Source organism: Chionomys nivalis, chromosome 6 (assembly GCF_950005125.1).
Source record: "Chionomys nivalis chromosome 6, mChiNiv1.1, whole genome shotgun sequence".
In the NCBI taxonomy this organism is placed as follows: Eukaryota; Metazoa; Chordata; class Mammalia; order Rodentia; family Cricetidae; genus Chionomys; species Chionomys nivalis.
In genome coordinates this window covers 9,507,039-9,523,151 of record NC_080091.1, presented here as the reverse complement: position 1 = coordinate 9,523,151, position 16,113 = coordinate 9,507,039, and the positions used below count along the sequence as shown (strand labels likewise).

General features: G+C 38.6%; 1 protein-coding gene across 2 annotated transcripts in view; it reads right to left on the bottom strand.

The window, feature by feature from the left end:
- Positions 1-16,113, bottom strand: part of LOC130875937 (leucine zipper protein 2-like) — a 351,484-nt gene that overhangs the window by 182,437 nt on the left and 152,934 nt on the right. Inside the window, exon 1 of one of the 2 annotated variants that reach the window (XM_057772255.1) lies at positions 15,229-15,268. The exons of the other annotated variant lie outside the window; for it this stretch is intronic. Coding sequence (XP_057628238.1) covers positions 15,229-15,237 — 9 coding nt within the window. The 5' untranslated portion in view covers positions 15,238-15,268. Of the gene's footprint in view, positions 1-15,228; positions 15,269-16,113 lie in introns of those variants that run through there. 2 annotated transcript variants of the gene reach the window in all.

The following is a 16,113-nucleotide window of genomic DNA, read 5'->3' as shown; positions in this document are numbered from 1 at the left end:
TATTTTCTATAACAGCTCACAAGAAAACGATGCTTGTTAAACTTAATGAGATGCTTAGTCTCTTTGAGATATTTATGAAAATATACAAGACACCCCCAGGAAAAGTTCCAATTGCTTTCGTATTTACAAAGTTACATAATTTCACAGGACACTTAATTCAGTGTAGGATACTTTGAAGAGAAACTTACTTATTTCCTGGTAAGAAAACCTGCTCTGGAAAAAGTCCCTTGAATCTTAAGTACTGCTTGCACATGCTTGTGTGTGTGTGTCGCATATGTGTTCATGCATGCATCTATGCACATGTATGTGCATATGTATGTACATGCAAGCATATGTGTATGAACATGCATCTATATATGCATTAGTGGTGTGTGCGTGCGTGCGTGTGTGTGTGTATTCATGTGTGCCTATCTGTTTGTTTCTTGTTTGCTTATTTCAGGAATCCTTTTCAGAAAGCATGATTCTTGGAGTGAGTGATGAGTTAATTTTAAGATGGACAGAAATGTATGCAGCTATTTCATAGTGGCAGACTAAAGAAAACACCCATTTTCTACAGAGTGTTAACAGGGTGTGAGGTAAAGAGGGGCATTTCCCAGGTTAAGCTAAAGGTCACAGCACAGACATCCTGCTTACTGATCAATGTGGACTTTAGCAGATACCTGACTCCAGTAAGAGAAGTCGCTAGATATTTGACCACAACTGGGATTTTGGCTTGTTCTCCGTAATTGTGGAACTACCCAATATGCTCGATACTTTAAAAAATATTTTGAGTTTTTTCTTCTTGAGGGTATGTTAAGCAAACATGTGTTCCTCTCCTTTACTCCCTTCATCCTTGTTTTTCCTTTCTTCTTTTGAAATCAGTTTTATAGCTATGACTGATATTTATCCATAGGTAAAGTATGTATCATACCTTTATGCAGTGTTTGCTGAAAATATGGTAAATAAAATACGTAGCTGTAAGGAAACATAACTAATTCTTTACAGGTGCTGGCGGGGGGTAGATTGTGGTAATATTGGTTTTCATGGATAAATCAAGCACTAAAATCCTTTGTGATTAAAAAGTTCATACCAGAGATAGAATATCTATCTATTTTTGATAAGTAATAAATATTTTCAGAAGAACTTGCCCTAGGCATCACCAGACCATTCATCACAGAGAAACAGAACCCAGTTGACACAGAACTGATGTGCTGGTTGTTTTATTAATGCTGTGTATCTGTGCTAAAACACCTTGCCCACTAAATAGAAGAACCTATGGTTTCAAATTCTGTCTGATATGTGAAATGAATCTTCTGCCTGGCTATGTGTGGAAACTTTATTGATTTAGCCAATTTCTTATTTTAGATTCAGCTCCTCTGAAGACTGTGTTTAGTCAGAGAGTGAGAGAGCAAGGGGGAGGGGAGAGGAGAGAGAGAGAGAAAGAGAGAGAGAGAGAGAGAGAGAGAGAGAGAGAGAGAGAGAGAAAGAAAGAGAGAGAGGAACAAGGAGGAGGAGGAGGATAGGATTTTCTAAAGCCAGAAGTAAAATGACCGCCAAAGGTCTTTGTGGCTCATCCAATTCTACACAGACAACAACTCCAAAGGCAACTCTGGAATAATGAAACGATCACTTTTCATTTGTCCATGAATAACATTTATCCATGTTTTTCTTTTCTAGACTTCACAGTGGCTCAGAAATTCCATCCATTCATGTTTATTTTCACTCCTAAAGCCCTTTACTGAGGCCCATAGGAACACTGACTGAGTCTGACTCCAGCAGGGCATAACCATAGCTTAGGCAACAGAAGGGCTTTCCCTGTCAGCTGTGTCCCAAAGGGGAGGAAGGGGATAAAAGGACCGAGTCCTGCCTGCCTCAGGTTTCCTTAAACCTTCTTGCTTCAGGATCAGAGCAGACAGCAGCTGAAAGAGGAAGATGTCCCAGAAGGATTCGAGCCAGAGACTTCCCTCCATGATGTACTCCTGGGACTAGGAAGTCCTGTTTAGCTAAAGTCTCCTACAGTTCCTACCATCTCTAGATGCATTTCAGGTGCACCAACACAAATGTGAGGACAGAGGCAAAGAGAAGAAAATAGCAACAGAGTTTATATGATTGTATCTAAATGTTAGGAAACTTGGGTGTAAAATTAGGCACTATTTAATGAAACTTTATTTCAAAGAAGGATTATCTAGAAAAAGTTCTAATGACTCCTGGGAAAATTAAAATGAACTTTTAATGAATAAATCTGTGGTGAACAGAACATGTACATAACTACCAAAGTGTGTGTGTGCATGTGTGTGCAAAATGTATTATATTGAAACCGTATGTGTATTAGCAAAACATGTGCTTGTCTCCCACTTCCTATCCCTTACAGTTTCTTTCAAATTTGCTATACAAGTGTCTTTTTGATATTCTGTGGAGTTAAATCCTCCAAATAAGTTGAAAATATCATGTAAGTTGAAAATATCATGATATAAAAATTAATTTAGAGTTAGTCTTGGTGGTTAACGCCTGTAATCCAAGCCCCAAAGAATGTTGAAAGGAGGATTGATAGCTTGAGGCTAGCCTCAAGAGCTACATGAAGACCCTGTCAAAAAGAATGCTTTCAGCACTTCAATCCACATGACCAATTAATTGTCAGGGCTTAGAAACTTAGCAACACAGTGGCCTATAGGGCATCTATGGTTCTACCTGGTGTCTATGGCTCACCAGTTATTTATAATCTCTAAGTGCCCTGAAGAACACTTGAGGTTCACTATGGCTTACCAGTTCTTCAGCATCTCTAAATACCCTGCACAGCATCCGAGGTTCACCCTCATGTCTCTGACTTGCCATCTATTCAGCATCTCTAAGCACAATGCTTCATCTCACCCTCTCTCTGAAGATCAGAAGTCAAAACCTCAACTAGGTTTTCTGTTGACTGAATGCTAATTTTAAACATTGTAAAAAAGGAGACGTCAGAAGATTTAGCTCAGACATGAAACTCCAGTTTTGTTTCATCTCTAAGAATTCTGTTCTCTTTATACTTTCCCTGTGACACTGTTATTTTCACTTACTCTTCACTTATTTTTGAGATTATAATAAAATTAAAGCATTTCTTCCTTCCTTTCCCCCTTTAAACCATCCCATATATCCCTTAACACGCTGCTTCAAACCCCATCATTGTTATTGCATTCTTTGAGAGAGATGTTTAGATACAAGTTAGCCAAATAAATTTCTCTAGTTATCCAATGTATGCTTTATTCATTTGCTTGTCTAGACATTAGACACTTACTTCTTTCTTTTCTTAAGGGGAAGGACATAGGTACACAGGTCATGGGGGCAAGATCTCTCACCCTGGGCAGGTGTTGTAATAAGAGTGGCGGGGCTACGTCCCCGGCACCCAGCCGCCCGCATGGCTAGCTTATATCCCGAAATAATTACACGGAAACTGTATTTTTTTAATCACTGCCTGGCCCATTAGTTCCAGCCTCTTATTGGCTAGTTCTTACATATTGATCTAACCCATTTCTATAAAAAGTCCTAAGTTATTAAAACATTTAAATGCCATATTCTGTAGTCTTTGAAAGATATGAAGAATGTCTATCTAACTGAAATATATCTCTATATATCTAGAAAATCTAACTAACATGACTACAAATTTGACTATTATTTATGATTATCCATTAGCAACCTATATTTCCTAATTATACATTACATTTTTAAATGAACTACACAATCACAATACCTTAATCAAGATCAGAAATACATATACACATAACAAAATTGACCTTAAAATCCATACCAATGCAAATTATTCATACCTATATCAGGCAGGTATCCAACAATGTCTGAGTACTGGTGAGATATGTTAAAGCATTACTGGTAAGGATGAGATCCTTTACATTCTTACTGTGAACACCTCCTGTGGCATTCATTTCCTTCTAAACAAGCGAAGATGTTTGAAGACAAAAGATGTGGGAAGATGCTTAAGAGGAGAAAAGTGCTACCTACCCAGGAAGCAGTGGAAACCAGGAACTAAGAAAATTAGCCAGATGTATAAAAATTACCAATCTGCAGGCCAAGTTTCAGACTGAAAAGCAGGGCTACTGGACACTTGTCGGATTTTGAAAGGACTTCAGGGCTGTGCATATATATTTCCATTGCTGTGCCCAGTTTCTGGTGTTAGTGCCATTCTGGGAAGCATTCAAAGAAAGCAGGGTCACCATGGCAACTGGCACTGTTACAGGTGAACCGCAAAGAGGAAGGAACAGAAGGACAGCAAGGGGCAGCATGGAATTCATCTTCCAGAACCTTCCAAGTAGAGGCAGGCTCTCAACTAATGCTCCTCAATGGCCAAGACAAAAAAAAGTTAAAAATACATACAAAAGAGATATGAGGAAGCTTTAGAAATCCTATATGCTAACATTCTGTTATTACAACAAAAGTAATACCTTTTTGCCATTCAATAAACAGTAAATTGATACTTTATCCCTGCTGAAATCTTCTGTAAACAGTTAGGATACTGTGCCTTATTTTGTCTCTCCAACTTTGTAAAAGGAAAGAGTCAGACAAAAGCTCCAGTGTCCTGTTAGCTTTATGTACCTTAGAATGTAATTTCTCCTTTGATCTGAGAAATAAAATGTCCCATAATTGCAAGACTCACAGTGGAAATGGATGCACAGAGGGCATCTTTCCCTTGCCATTATAAAGCCTGCTTAAGGTGACACATTCTGTAACATCTGCTATGAGCAATAGGATCATTCAATAATTAATCAGCCTTATTCCACGAGGTCAATATATCAGAGCCAAAGACTTTGCTGGAGGATTAGGCCAAGATGCAAGGCATGTTAGAATTATTGCCTGATGAATAAACTGGTTGTTTCTTGCGGTAGATTTCTCTGTAGCTTATCCCCATTTATTACAATTTGGAATTTATCTTCCACAGTTCAGCACTATTTGATCAGGGTACAATTTCCCCTATGCAATTAGGGTTTACTGATTACATCCCCTAGCTATCTGTGCAAACAGTCACGCAGTCAAGAAACCTGCTTCCCACTACCATGTCTCTTTTCTTTTCTTCAATGAAAATGTAGAGATCTGCCTTCCTGCAATTATATTTTTTTGACTGGCATTTGGACAGTGTTTAAGACCTAGACAAAAGTATTTCATTTAAGATATTCCAGATACCCAAGGACATAGAATTACTACATGCCCAAAGTTTTCAATTCATAGCTGCTAAGATAGATAGAAAAAAAAGGATGCCCTGGCTTTACCTTGTAGATCAGAAAAACAATGACCTAAAACAAACCTTGCATTAAAATGTTCCTAACTCCTCATGCTCACCTTCAACTCAGTTTAATGATTATTTTAATTCAGGAGATTTACTGCTTGAGTCTTACTCTTAAGAAACATAATTAATCATCTATTCACAGCTCAGAGGAAGAAAAATTTCCACTGATACCTCTGATAGGCATCAAGCCCCAGGTCTGATAATTTAGAGGCTTGGGTCTCCTCTTTGTTTCTATGACTTAGAGCAATAGGTGTAAACTTCAGAGCTAAAAGGCCCTCAGAAATTGCTATATTTTGAAGAATGTGCTAAAGGGTCAAGGGCCACAAACTTCCCTTGTCTATTTACATAAGTTGCCTGGTTGCTCTCTATGCCTGCCAAATTTTGTGAGTCTATATATCTGGGTGAGAACAAAGAGAGTTGACAGAAGCTGGGTCAGAAGTTGGAACTGAAGTATCACAGAAGTTAGCAGAGAAAGGAAAATGAAGAGAAGAAGAGAAAGACGAAGAAGAAGAAGGAGGAGGAGGAGGAGGAGGAGGAGGAGAAGAAGAAGAAGAAGAAGAAGAAGAAGAAGAAGAAGAAGAAGAAGAAGAAGAAGAAGAAGAAGAAGAAGAAGAAGGCAGAGAATTGGAATTGGAATTAGAATTGAGACAAATAATTCGAGCTAAGAAGTTATAGTCAAGACAGAAGAATTAGAGCAGGGGACATGGAAAAGCAAGCAATAAGGAGACATATATGGAAAGAACTTGTTTTGAGTAGATTTCTTAACCCTCAGATTTTATTTATTTATTTATTTATTTATTTATTTATTTATTTATTTATTTATTTTGTAGAGCCCTTCTTTTGAACCCTGAGAGGAAACCTTAGAGGCCAGACCTTTAAAGTTTCCGATAACCTTCTAAGTAGACGATGGCTTCAGGACACATTTTTGTCCTTTGATGTTCATCATCATGAGACCTTTTCTGCATGACTGAACTTTAGGGAGCCAGTCTGGCCTCATCATTTGCATCTACTTTTCCCACCTGAGGTATGAGTAGGCCTGCTTCAGATTCAGAATCTAAAAGCTTCAATTCACATATAATAAATGAGTAGCTAATTTGGAAAAAGATATTACTTTTCAATAGCACAGATGCTGTAGTAAACTTGTGTTAGTCATGGTGTGTAATCACAGTGGTGAGCACATGACCGGCCCTGGAGTTACTGGCAATATTGTAACTACAGTTCCTTGCCTTCTGTACATAACATTCTGTTCTGAATTCACACCTATCTTATGCATTTTCAAAGAATTTTCAACAGGCATAAGTTTTCAAAGTTATTACTAGTATCACTAGCAATGTGTCTAGGTAAATATAGAGCGGAATAGTCAGTGTACATAGGTTTTGAAACCTAGCCTCTAGATTCCCTGTTATCAGTGGCCTCACGATTCTCAATTTATGAATGACTTCTATATTCCTAAATTTAAAAATGTGTGTTTGGGTTCATACTCTAACATTTGTTTTGCTTTCCAGTAAGTCATGAGCAAGGGTTGGAAAAAAAGATTAAGGAGAAATACCCTCTTTGGGGAAGCTCTTTGGTAAAGCAGGTGCTGGCTACCAATACAAAACAAAGAAAGGAAAAGGTATACTAAAGCTACCTCATAGCTCCCGCTTTGTATAGCCTTTCACTTCTTGGTGATGTCTAAAGGGGCAAGAACACCTTGTTCTAAAGACCCCAAGGTCCAAAATCGAACAAAAGGAGATGCAAAGTGGTTATTTTTTAAATCTTGACTTCCTGTGTGGTGTAGGAGGTTCTTCTGTTTATGTTGCCTTCATTGGTTATTAAAGAAACTGCCTTGGCCTAGTTGATAGGGTAGAATTCAGGTAGGCGGGGAAGACAGAACAGAATTCTGGGAGGAAGAAAGCAGAGAAAGGCAGAACCCATGGTTTTCCTGCCCGAGATGGACGTTGGTTAGATTTATGCCAGTAAGCCACAGTCAAGTGGCAATACACATTAATGGTGATGGGTTAAACTAATATGTGAGAGTTAGCCAATAAGAGGCTAGAGATAATGGGCCAGGTAGTGTTTAAATGAATGCAATTTCTGTGTGGTTATTGCGGGGTTAAGCTAGCCAGGTGGCCAGGATGCAGCCCACTCCTTCTACTATAGAGTGGCACCCAACATGGTCGACTAACTCCACATAAAACCTGAGAGGGCTTGAAAAGGAATTCTAGACACACAGAAAAAAACAAAACAAAACAGAGTTTAGCATAGCTTTTTGCTATTTGCTGGGGGCATGCTGAAGAGAGATTTTCCTGATTCAGCTGTAGCGATAAAAAAAAAAAAAAAGCCATGCAGTTTTAAAACGCCAGCTTTCTAGGCTATGCTCCTAGTGTAACCTCTGTCTGTCTCTTGCAGGAGACAGAGAATTTGGATGTGGTTTTGTGAGTAGAGTGCTACGGCTTGCTTAATGGCAATGTAGAAGGCTGTGTGCCTAGAACTGTGTGCGGCTGAGTAGAGTGCTACGGCTTGCTTAATGGCAATGTAGAAGGCTGTGTGCCTAGAACTGTGTGCGGCTCAGGGGCACTGAATGGCTCTTAGGCAGGAACAGCTCTGCCATGGTGAACTGTGCTGATCTCAGGCAGAAATTATTGTATTTATCATAATAATAGCAAAGTTAAGGTTTAGATGTGGTAGGAAACAGGCAGTACCATATTATACCTACATGGAACAACTTAACTTTTTAAGAAGTGCTCAGCATTTTAAGAAGTGCTCCTGGATAGTAAAGAATTAAAGATTCACAATGGGACAGATTCAGACATAAGTGACCTCTAAATGGGTCACAATGTTTAATAAATGTACAGAGGCTTGGGAAAAAATAAAAAGAGCATATAATAGTAATAATATAAAGTTAATGCTTTAAAAAAAGGGGGTAAAGTCTTTAAAGAGGCAAAATAAAGTGATAAAAGTAAAAATAAGTCACATAAAAATATAAAATTCACAGAGTCTGAATTATTTATATTATTGTGTTTTCTTTAATTTTTTTACTGTAAAGGAGCTAACTACAGAGAGACATTTGTTTTTTTGTTTGTTTGTTTGTTTGTTTTGTTTTGTTTTGTTTTTTGAGACAGGGTTTCTCTGTAGCTTTGGTGCCCGTCCCGGAACTAGCTCTTGTAGACCAGGCTGGCCTCGAACTCCCAGAGATCTGCCTGCCTCTGCCTCCCGAGTGCTGGGATTAAAGGCGTGCGCCACCACCGACCGGCCCCAGAGAGACATTTCATTGTGTGGTCTGCTAAGCCAAATCAGCATGTATATTATAAAGATATCTTGACTTTAATATTTGGGTCTACGGATATGATGCTTTGAAAAATAGGTTCTTTTGCTTTCACAGTAGATGAAACCCTGTGGATTGCTTCTAGACCACTATGGTATGGTAGACCAAGCCCTCCTGAGAGGTCACCAACACCTTCAGAAAATTACTTCACTCAACTGGTGACTGAGATTAACCTAGCACATAGGATACACCATGAAAGACCTGATTAACAGCACCCCCATTCAGCACAAAGCAGTTTGGAGAGAAATAACTGCGCCCATATTCCCAAATATTGTTTATAAATGTTCTTTTACATTTAAAGAGGGATATGATATAGATATGAATAATTTACATTGGTAAAAATTTTGCTTTGTTGATATAAATTTAAGGTAAATTTTGTTATATGTGTATGTATTTCTGATCTTGATTAAGATATTGTGATAAATGTGCAATAATACCGCTAAAACACTTCTGTCTCAAACAAACATAGGGTTGTCCTGTTTCCTAGCACTTTCTGGTTGGATATATAATGTCATAATGAATGTAAGGGAAATATTTAGGACATTATCCTAAAAATTATGAGAAATAAATTATATGATAAATAGAACATTTTTTCTATTTATTTACACAAAGAACTTATTTTTCAGTAGGATTTGGTTAGGTTGCTCAGGCTGGCTTGAACTCATATCATCCTTCTTAGTCTCTCAAGAATCTAGGATAAGGTGTGGGTATCTTTGTGTCCAGTTTAGAACTCTGCATAGATGTTATGGCCTCTGTTTTTCCTGAGAGCTACACTGTTGTGAATTTCATGGGTTCAGTACTTAGTGCCCATGTATAGGTATGAATTCAGAAAGTACCCAGGTCATTTTTCATATTCTTGTTCTGATTTCAAAAGTCATGATGAATTAGAAAGAAGTTGAAAGTTTAAAATGCTCTAGAAACAATTTGTGCTTTGCAACTAAACAGTTTTTGTGTTACTGAAAAATGCTAGGTTAGAATGAACAAAGATGATATATGGCTGAGTGCTAAAAAGTATCAATAACCAGACTAGGAGAAAAAAACCTCCCAGTCAGCCCCCATAGTACACATTAACATTAGAAAACATCAGTCTACATAATATACATTAACTCAGAAAACATCAGTATATATAGTATACATCAACCCAGAAAACATTAATCCACATAGTGAGCATCAACTTAGAAAACTTTAGTATACATAGTATACATTAACTCAGAAAATATCAGTGCACATAGTATGTATCAACTCAGAAAACATCAGTCCACATAATATACATAACTCAGAAAACATCAGCGCACATAGTATACATCAACTTGGAAATAATCGGTATAACTTCAGTGTAAGGTAATAAAGAATTTTCTCAGCCAGCCTAGCTTTGTAACTCTCTCTCAAGCTGCCAACTGGTATGTTACATACACATTGTTTTATTTTTCTGTCCCTGATCTCTCACTAATTTCTGGGTTTCCCTTTTCCCTGAGATTCATTCCTTATGCTTACCATCGCTGTGAAATGAAGCTATCTTGATATTAAGTATGCAGTCTAAGTCACAAAGATCATAAGGGCATTTGTGCATGGATCCACAGTTGTCAAACATTGAATGTTTCATGTTTTAGGATATATTCTGAGTCATGTAGAAACTCCAGTATTATAGATAGAAAGGAATAATGGTTTTACATATTATCAAGTGGAAAATTCTATACTTCTGTGGAATTCTATGCTTCCTTTTTTAGTTACTTTCCCCCTATTCTATAGTTTCAAAATAAATTCCATAATAATATCTCTGATACACAAGGTTGCTATTAGTATTGGTTTAGAGACGAATCTGTTAAAGAACTTTTAGTGGGACCAACAGTCTTTCCTGGTTATTTTCTTGACATTTGACCTGGAAGCACCTGACCTTTTCAGAAATATGACATGTATAACTGTATGACATGATCTGAAACACAGGCTTCTGGAAACAATAAAAAACATTTTGATATGTGTGAAGCTTCTTGCAATGCTATATTTCTACCTTTAAAAGCCCAGAAACTCAATGAATTGTATTTTTGGAAAGTCATGTATAACAAGTTTGCCACTGCTATGCTACATCTTTCCTCACACTTGTGCTGGAATGGATATGGGTGAGTCTGGAATGTTCTCCTTGCCACCTACTTAGTTAAAGAAGTTCCCATTTGTTCTACAACTAGATGGGGATGTAGGGGCCTGAAGCACATGACAGTTTTCTGATTGGACCAAACTTGTACCTCATACAATGGCATCTGGAAGACTGATATCTGAAATTTCTTTGCATGAGATGAAATGATATAATGGAATACAAGTCATGTATGCATAGTTCATAAAGCCCATGTTGGATATTGGTACCTATTCTCCTTTGTCATTATGATATACCATAGAAGTAGATATCAAGGAAAGAAATTTTGAAAGAGATGAGAGAGGAAATAAAATGAAATCTTTAACAAATAATGCCATATGTTTTAACTTTGGCTAATGTTGCAAAAATCCAAAACTGCTTAAGCATATTGTTAGGTCTGTTACAGTGGCCTGGGAAGAAATTTGTGCAGTTAGAGCTCTACAATATAAGGAAGCTCCACAGATGATAACGTACCTAAAACAGGCTTAAAAACAAGTCCAGATTTGGGAAGTGAATTTTTTAAATTTTTTTCAAAGGCTCTGTTTTAAAAGCCCTCTGATCATGAAGGTATGATGAAAATCTCCTATTTTCAAGAAAGTTGCAAGTCACCAGAATTTTAATTACTAACCATCAATAATTAACAAGGAATGCAGTTATTAATTTATAGCAAAATGGTTATCTAAGCACTACAGAAATGAAGACTTAGCAATATCAAGTGCTGTAATTCTACTGAGGAAAATCTGTGATTCCAGAGCTAAAAGAATTGATTTCTCACACCATTTTCCCTTTAGGCAAGTGTCCTAGAATCCCTGCTAACAATCAAGAAGCATTCCTTGTTATACACATCTTTACAATTTCTAAGATCAGAGGAAAAACCGTTGTATGATGTAGAGATTGTGAGAATTCATTTCGTTCAGACACCAGTTAAGAAGCAAAGGACAAAAAAAAAATCTGGAACAATAAGGGGTAGGGAAAAAAGAAAGAAGAAGAGGGGTGGGGAGTTAGCTTAGGCCAAAGGAAAGCTAAGGAAGAGGAAAGAGGAAGGGGAAGAAAAGGAAGAGGAGAGATGTGGAGAAGGGAAGGGAAAGGATATGGGGGGGGAGGGAAAGGAGAGAGAAAAGGTTTGGGGAAGGGGATTAAAGAAGGAAAGCTAAGTAAACTAAAAAAGAAATTTGTGTTAGAAGCATAATCCAGTTCTAATGAACAGCAGAGATTCTAGTCATTTGTGCATCTGGATGTTAATATTCTTGGAACTGTTAACTACAGTGGAATCACAACAGGGAAGCAAATGCTGGGAACTTTGACTGCATCCTCTTGTTGCTGATGGAGAAAACCAGGAAGTGAGATGGCATGGCCAACCTTAGCTGTGGTGCTCAGCAAACAGAGCATAGCCCTCAGGAATCAGGGTGTTTGAGAGATGGAAGCCAGAACGAAGCACAGTTGACCTTTGGGTGATCTTACTGGTTTCTGACTTTGGTGATCTACAATAGTAATAAGCAAGAAGTGGAAAAGTGTTAGCTACTAGCCACTCACTTCTGTCCTGGATATGAATAAACTGAAGAGATCACTCAGAGCGTGAATTTAAAGGACAGGGGATTTCAGAAAAGAGAGGAATCTAGTTACTAAGTCAAAATGGACAGCAGAAGATTCTCACTTCTCCAGCACACATCCCATCATCAGACTGCTAAGATAGGCACAGAATAACAGGACGCAAATGCTACCTTTTCTCTGTGGTGCAATTCTTCCACAGCCAATTCTAAAGTAGCAAATTCTGAATGCAGAGCTTCCCATACCTACATCCAGGGAGGGTTGAACTCTGTCTGTGTTTCACAGATTTCTCTTCGGGAACAAGAATGAGTATTTTAGAGAAATAAATGGGACTGTGACACGTTGCAAAGAATTTATGTTTACTTTTGTTTTTGCAGCTCCCAATATTGTTATTACAAACTAAATATTTCTATTTTTTTTAAATAGTGAATGCAACTGACACTCAGATACTAAGAAGGGAGTTTTCTCTGAGATGAGCCTGGAGCTCCAGAGAGAAAGAAAAGGGTCATCAGGCTTAGAGTGAGAGTGTAGATAAGGAAGTTTTTCTTTGAAAGGGTGTCAGTGTTTCCAAGCTGAGGGAGTTCCTGCAGGTGTCAGGCAGGGAAAGAACCCCAAAGAGGTGAGATTGGGATCTGACACCAGGCAGTTTATGGCCAGTGTGTTTAAACACAATGTAATCTGGAAGTTTCCTGGTGTAATACAATCCCCAGCGCACAGGAAAACATAATGACATAGAAACTCAATTCAAGGCACGTGCTATTTCTTCCCAGAAGCTGGGTTCTCGAGACAAGCTGTCTGTCCTAGTTTAAGGGCCCAGGGAAGGATCTGACTGGTCTCAGTCATACATTCTGTAGGGGTCATTTGGGCTAGTAGTCATCTCTGGACCTGCTTGCGGTGTTTGGGGAAGCCACTAACTGTACAGGTAATGTAAATGCCAGTTAGATTATTAGCCATCTACGGTCCTGGTTGTAGGAGGTTGATATGGCCTGGCCCAACAGATAACACAGATCGCCAGGCTGTGAATCAACTCCAATCTTTCCATCTTTTGGATGGAAGAACAGGTTGTGTGTCTATTCCATTGAGCGGATGCTCATGTGTGCTTAGCATTCCTGCTTTCCATGTAGATCTGTGAGTACAAGGACCTTTGCCCTCCAAACACCCTGCTAGTTAGTAATGCCTGTTACTAATAACGTTAGCATTAACTTGAGTGAGTCAAATACATTAAGCCCTCAGGTCAGCTGGGGAAAGATATTTGGAATTCACTGAGTCTCAGAGACTATTTTTGACACATGTGTAAATGAAGAGTGTGTCTGAGCCTTAGTAGTGAGAGTGTATCACACCAGGAGTTACAGTATAGAAAATCAGAAAATTGAGCTGGCATAGCAAGCTCAGGGAGGAGAGAAGTATATAAGGAGTCTGCCATTATGTTGAAATTTAACATAAGATGATCTCAGAGCAGAGAAAAACTCAATCAGGACTAAGTGAGTTTCTGTGTCTCGGCCGTTTTGTGTTCCTGATTAAGTGTACCACCTCTTAGACTCAGTGTGTCAATGCAAAATGGGTCTCATGAAGCCGTATGTCTCCTAGGTGTACTGTGGGCAAACTGCAACAGCATCACACACAGTGACTGAGCATGTAAAATCACCAATGATGCTATTCTTATCAACACACTTTAAGAAAATAATGACACTTCACTCCATAGGTTAGGAAACTAAACACATAAGAAGAAAAACTATTATCTATATAAAGACTGTCCTTCAAGTGGACCAAATCCACATGAGTGGAAAATCTTACAGTGCAATGCTTGTATGTTCTTGTCCTAATCCCAGATCATGCAGCATTAACTATGGCCCAGTATATAGCACAGGCTACTGGTTCCAAAGGCATTATAAGAAGTTGCTAAACCTAATTTTTTATATCAAGTTACTGAGAAACTTCAAAGAGAGTGGCAAGGAAACAGCATGAGTTTCAAGACTCCAGCATAAATAGTTGATAATTTTGGATTGTGGGTGAGAAGATAGAAACTTAGGAAAATTCTTAAGAAATAAAATTAAACAATGGGTAAATTTTGAAAGTAATAAGCATTGTAAACTGACAGAAAATCTGTAAGTAAGCCTATGAGTCAGAGTCCCCAAAGCAGTGGATTTTATACTATGAATGTCAGTGGGCTACATCAAATTTATCTTTTGACAAATGGGCTTAGACCTTTACAAAAAGAGCAGTGTGGAGAAGTACTTTAGAAGAACATTTGCTGCACTGTTTAACAGAATCACTTCAGCAAGGAGATCTTTATAAGGCATGGCAAAGGTCCCTTTTATATTAGACTCCATCGTTGTCACAGAAGCATCTGCATGAAGGCTCAGTGCTGCTTGTGTTGCAGAACTGACTCAGGAGCTAAAGGACTTCCAACGCTAAATGTGACCAGCATGAAATGTCATCTGTTTCTAGAAACAGCCACAAGAGACTGCAAATGACAAAGCAGGCAACTCTGCCAAAATTCTGTGTCACAGAGTTAGTTCTCTTCTTCTTCCGAACACTACTGAAATCTTAACTATAAAAATTTTATGACATATCCTCTTCTCCTTCACTGCATAATGAAAACAGAGGAACAAGAAACAATTCTTCAGTCTCAAGAATTAACACTGTGTTTGCTAATTTATCCACAAGGAAGAGTGTAGAAATCTCTGAAATGATGTAAAATAATGTAATTACCTCTAGTAGCCTCAGCACTAGACTAAGGCAGGTGAGTAAGGATTGAGACAGAGTCAAGAGTTGCAAAGAGGCAACAATTAGCTAAGTGCTATTCCTTAAAGATCCAAGGGTTTGGCATTTGTCTTCAGTGTGACAAATTCGTCATTTGTTGTGTGACACTGGGAGAGACATACAAACTCTTCTCTTCCCAGATAGGGAACCCATGACAGACAGCTTACTGGGGTTACAAACAATAATATTAATGAACAGTTTTCGAGGAGTGTGGTTAAATCAAAGGCAGCTCACAGAAAGCATAGTCCAGCTCTGGTGGCCATTGATGCTGGAACCCTGGAGATGTCCGGAAGACTGGTTGGGCATTGGCACGTTGAGCCTTCTTTCCTCAGTGGTCCTGACTGCTTATTCATCTTTGGGACCTGGAAACTTTGTGAGTCTTGCAAGTTTCAGAGCCTCCTGAGAATCACGACTTCTCTAGCATCTTAAGAAGCCTTTAGTCCAAGGTCCTCCCTGCTCCATCCAGGTCCAGGAAGGTGAGCATCCAAACAGGCTAGGCTCCCACAAAGCCAGTTCATGTATTAGGGTCGAAACCTAGTGCCATTGTCCTTGGCTTCTCATCAGCCTTCATTGTCCACCATGTTCAGAGAGTCCGGTTTTATCCCATGCTTATTCAGTCCCAGGCCAGAGGGAGGGGGAATGGAGTAGGGGGAGGGGGAGAGGAGTGGAGAAATGGGGAGAGGGAGAGGAGTGGAGAGAGGGGGAGAGGAGTGGGGGGAGGTGGAGGGAAATGGGAGGCGGGGAGGAGGCAGAATTTTTTTTTCAACAAAAAAAATAAAGAAAGAAAGAAACCTTTAGTATTTTGAGTCCCAGTGAGCTTCCCTACAAGAGGGAATGTTTAAGGACAGCCAACAGTTGTTAAGGTGCAATTTCCCTAAGGTTTACTTGAGTACCAGAGCATCAGTGGGTAATGTTCAAAATATTTGTCGAAGAAAGTGAGGGAAACTCTTTTTCTACAATATCAATAGCTTCTGAAGGAAGGATTAAGATAAAGATAAGTGAATATAAGGCAAAAATGTGGCCTAGAAAATATTCTTGGCAAAAGGCCAAAATCATGAGAGAAATGTCAAGCTAAAAATAAATAAAAATATAAACAAGTAATAAAGAGTTGTTTCCAGT